The sequence below is a fragment of the Serinus canaria genome, unplaced genomic scaffold, assembly GCF_022539315.1.
Source record: "Serinus canaria isolate serCan28SL12 unplaced genomic scaffold, serCan2020 HiC_scaffold_674, whole genome shotgun sequence".
Taxonomy (NCBI): Eukaryota; Metazoa; Chordata; class Aves; order Passeriformes; family Fringillidae; genus Serinus; species Serinus canaria.
Genome location: NW_026108788.1, coordinates 693 through 4,988, shown reverse-complemented (window position 1 = coordinate 4,988; position 4,296 = coordinate 693). Strand labels below are relative to the sequence as shown.

Genomic DNA, 4,296 nt, shown 5'->3' with positions numbered 1-4,296 from the left:
TTGGTCACTCATGGCATGGGGACCCCAATTCCTGAATCACTCTGGGCATGGGATCCCCAACACCTGAAGGTTCCTGACCCCAGAGCACCTCATCTGCCTAGTAGGAGCTGCGCGCCTGGCATGTCATCCCTGGGGCCATGGGGTGGGGGGCACCCCGATATCTGGGTCACTCAGGGCACGGGGACCCCAATTCCTGAGTCACTCAGGCATGGGGACCCCAGTTCCAGAAGGTTCCTGACCCCACAGCTCCTTGTGGGACCCCAACACCTGAAGGTTCCTGACCCCAGAGCACCTCGTCCGCCAGGTAGGAGCTGCGCGCCTGGCACGTCATCCCTGGGGGGCACGGGGTGGGGGCACCCCGATAGCTGGGTCACTCAGGGCACCGGACCCCAATACCTGAGTCACTCAGGGCATGGGGACCCCAATTCCAGAAGGTTCCTGACCCCACAGCACCTTGTGGGACCCCAACACCTGAAGGTTCCTGACCCCAGAGCACCTCATCCACCAGGTAGGAGCTGCGTGCCTGGCACGTCATCCCTGGGGGCACGGGGTGGGGGGCACCCCTATATCTGGGTCACTCAGAGCATGGGGACCCCAATATCTGAGTCATTTAGGGCATGGGAACCCCAACACCTGAATGACCCCACGGCAGTGGGACCCCAACATCTGAAGGTTCCTGACCCCAGAGCACCTCGTCCGCCAGGTAGGAGCTGCACGCCTGGCACGTCATCCCTGTGGGCACAGGGTGGGGGGCACCCCGATATCTGGGTCATGCAGGGCACGGGGACCTCAATTCCTGAAGATTCCTGACCCCACAGCTCCTTGTGGGACCCCAATTCCTGAATCATTCAGGCCATGGGATCCCCAACACCTGAAGGTTCCTGACCCCAGAGCACCTCCACTGCCAGGTAGGAGCTGCACACCTGGCACATCATCCCTGGGGGGCACGGGGTGAGGGCACCCCGATATCTGGGTCACTCAGGGCATGGGGACCTCAATTCTGGAAGAATCCAGGACACGGGAAACCCCAAATCTGGTAGGAGGGGTCTGTGGAACCCCCAGAATTTGGGGCACCCCAATACCTGAAGGCATCTAACCACGTGGAGATGACACGTCCCCACTGAAGTGTCCCCATGGAGATGGGATGTCCCCAAGAAGATGATGTGTCCCCATGTTGGTGTCCCCAAGGAGATGATGTGTCCCAAGAAGTGTCCCCATGGAGGTCATGGATCCCCATGGAGGTGATGTCCCCACGGAGATGAGATGTCCCCAAGAAGATGATGTGTCCCCATGGACATTATCGGTCCCCATGTTGGTGTCCCCAAGGAGATGATGTGTCCCAAGATGATGTGTCCTCATGGAGATGTCCCCATCAAGATGAGGTGTCCCCACAGAGATGATGTGTCCTCATGGAGATGTCCCCATGGATGTGTCCCACGAAGACAATACGTCCCCACAGAGATGATGTGTCCCACGGAGGTGACGTCCCCATGGATGTATCCACACAAAGACACCGTGTCCTTGCACCATTGAGATGTCCCCATGCCACCAAGGCATCCCCGTGCCACCAAGGCATCCCCGTGCAACCGAGATGTCCCTGTGCCACCGAGATGTCCTCGTGCCATCAAGATATCCCTGTGCCACCAAGGCATCCCAGTGCCACCAAGGTGTTCCCCTACCACCAAGGTGGCCCCGTGCCACCGAGATGTGCCCATGCCACCAAGGCATCCCCGTGCCACCGAGATGTCCTGGTGCCACTGAGATGTTCCTGTGCCACCGAGACGTCCCCATAACCCCATACCACCGAGATGTCCCCATGCCACTGAGGCATCCATGTGCCACCAAGGCATCCCCGTGCTACCAAAGTGTCCCCAAGTGTCCCCTGCCCCGTTTACCTGTGGCCTCCACCATGCCCTCGAGGATGACGACGATCTCGAAGTCGTCCCTCTCCAGCTGCCCCCGCGACACGTCCCAGAAGGGGCTGCGCTCGTCGATCTCGTGGCTGATGATGAGCGGCGACACCAGGAAGAGCCGGTCGTCGCCCGTCTCGAAGCCCACGCTCAGGTCGGTCTGGTCGAGCGGGATGAACTCCCCCTCCTGCGTCTGCTTGGACTGGATGAGCTTGGCGCGGATGGAGGCCTCCACGATGTGCGAGTCGCGCAGGTCGCCCACGCGGAACATCAGGCACAGGCGGTCGTCGCGCAGCGACACCACGGCGTGCGAGGAGAACACCAGCGTCTCGGCGCGCTTGTTGGGCTGCGAGATCTTGACGAACATGCAGCCCACCATGAAGGCGTTGACCATGGAGCCCAGGATGGCCTGAAGCAGCAGCAGCACGATGCCCTCGGGGCACGTGTCCGTGATGACGCGGTGGCCGTAGCCGATGGTGGTCTCGGTCTCGATGGAGAAGAGGAAGGCCGACACGAAGCCGTTGAGGTTGTTGACGCACGGCGTCCAGGTGTGGTCGCCCAGGTGCTCCAGGTCGCCGCGGCTGTAGGCGATCACCCACCAGATGAGGCCGAAGAAGAGCCAGGTGAGGGCGTAGGCCAGGATGAAGATGAGGAGGCTGAAGCGCCACTTGAGGTCCACCAGGGTGGTGAAGATGTCGGTCAGGTAGCGGTAGGTCTCGCGCACATTGCCGTGCTGCACGTTGCACTTGCCGTCCTTCTCCACGTAGCGCTGGCGCTTCCGGGCCGCCGAGCCCCCCCCGGCCCCCCAGGGGCGGCGTTTGGGGGCCTGGTGGGGCGGGGGAGGGGGCTTGGCCTCGGCGGGACCCCCGTGGGGACCCCCTCGGGGACCCCGCAGAAGGCGGCGTTGTCCTGAGCCATCGGCGGCGGCTGCGGGGGGACACGGGGGTGAGGGCTGGGGGGACTGGGATGGGGGGAATGGGGGATGGAAGAGTAAAACTGGGGGACTGGATGGGGGATTGGGGATGAGCCCTCAAACTGGGGGACTGGAGGAGGAATGGGGGATGGAGTGCCAAATGGGGAGACTGGAGGGGAAATGGGGGAATGAGCCTCAACGGGGGGACTGGGTGAGGAATGGGGGAATGGAGCCCTCAAACTGGGGGGACTGGGGGATGGAGCCCTCAAACTGGGGGGACTGGGACAGGGGAATGGGGGATGCACCCTCATACTGGGGGGACTGGGATGGGGGAATGGGGGATGGAGCCCTCAAACTGAGGGGACTGGGATGGAGGAATGGGAGGATAGGAGGTGCAAATGGGGGACTGGGATGGGGAAAGGGGGGATGGAGCCCTCAAACTGGGGGACTGGGAGGAGGAAATGGGTCGATGGATGGAGGTGCCAAACTGGGGGGACTGGATGGGAGGAGGGTGGGATGAGGTGCCCAGACTGGGAGACATGGGGGATGGGAAAGGGGGATGGCAGCCCCAAAACTGGGAAGACTGGGGGGATGAAAGCGCCAAACTGGGGGGGACTGGAGTGGGGGGATGGAGATCTCAAACTGGGGGGACTGGGACAGGGCCTTGCACACTCACCCAGCCCCCCCCGCCTTGCACACACACGCGCGTGCACGCGCAGCCGGGTCACGCGCGCACCCCCACCCCCCCCCTTACACACGCGTGTGCCCCGATGGGGGGGGGGGTCCCTGCGGCACCACCCCCAACTCTCCCCCCACCTCCCTCCCCATTCATTCCCGGGTTTGAGGGGGGGGCCCGGCCGGGTTCGAGGGTCTCCCCTTGCCCCCCCCCCCCACTCCCCGCGCCCCCCGCCCGCTCTCACCGCTGCCGCAGCCCCGCTCGCTCCGCGCGCTCCGGGCCCCCCCCCCCCGCCCCGTTCCCCGGCAACGGCCGCGCTCGGATAAAAATACCGGGAGCCCCCGCCCCCCCCCCCACCGGCCCCCCCCCACCGCACGGACACTAGCCCGGGGGTGGCCAGCGCTAGCCCAACCCCCCCCGGATCGTTTTTCGCCCCCATCATCACCGCAACTCCTCCATAATTAGCGCGACCCCCCCAAAAATCATTAGCCCGGGGGTGCTCCTCATTAGCCCAGCCCCCCCCACCCCCACCCCAGGCTCACGCCCCCTCATCGCTGGCCCGGGGGTGGCCAGCGCTTGCCCAGCCCCCCCCTCCCGGCCCCCCGGGTTCAGCTGCACCCCCTGAATTATCACAGCCCCCCCCCCCCATCATTAGTCCTTCATTAATTAGCCCAGCCGCCCCTGCGCTAGCCCAGGGCTGCAGTTCGCTCCCTCGGATTAGCCCCCCCCCATAATTAGCCGGGGGGGGCCGTCATTAGCCCAGCCCCCTCCTCGGCTCAGCCCCTCCCTCCCCCCTT

General features: G+C 64.5%; 1 protein-coding gene across 1 annotated transcript; it reads right to left on the bottom strand.

Moving 5' to 3' along the window:
• Positions 1 to 282: 282 nt before the first annotated feature.
• LOC103825283 (G protein-activated inward rectifier potassium channel 3) lies at positions 283 to 2,837 on the bottom strand (the record flags this gene model as incomplete). The annotated part of the gene is made up of 2 exons (XM_009100563.4): positions 283 to 333; positions 1,896 to 2,837. Coding segments are annotated over 2 exons (993 nt in total), but the record flags the coding sequence as incomplete, so codon positions are not given.
• Positions 2,838 to 4,296: the final 1,459 nt, after the last annotated feature.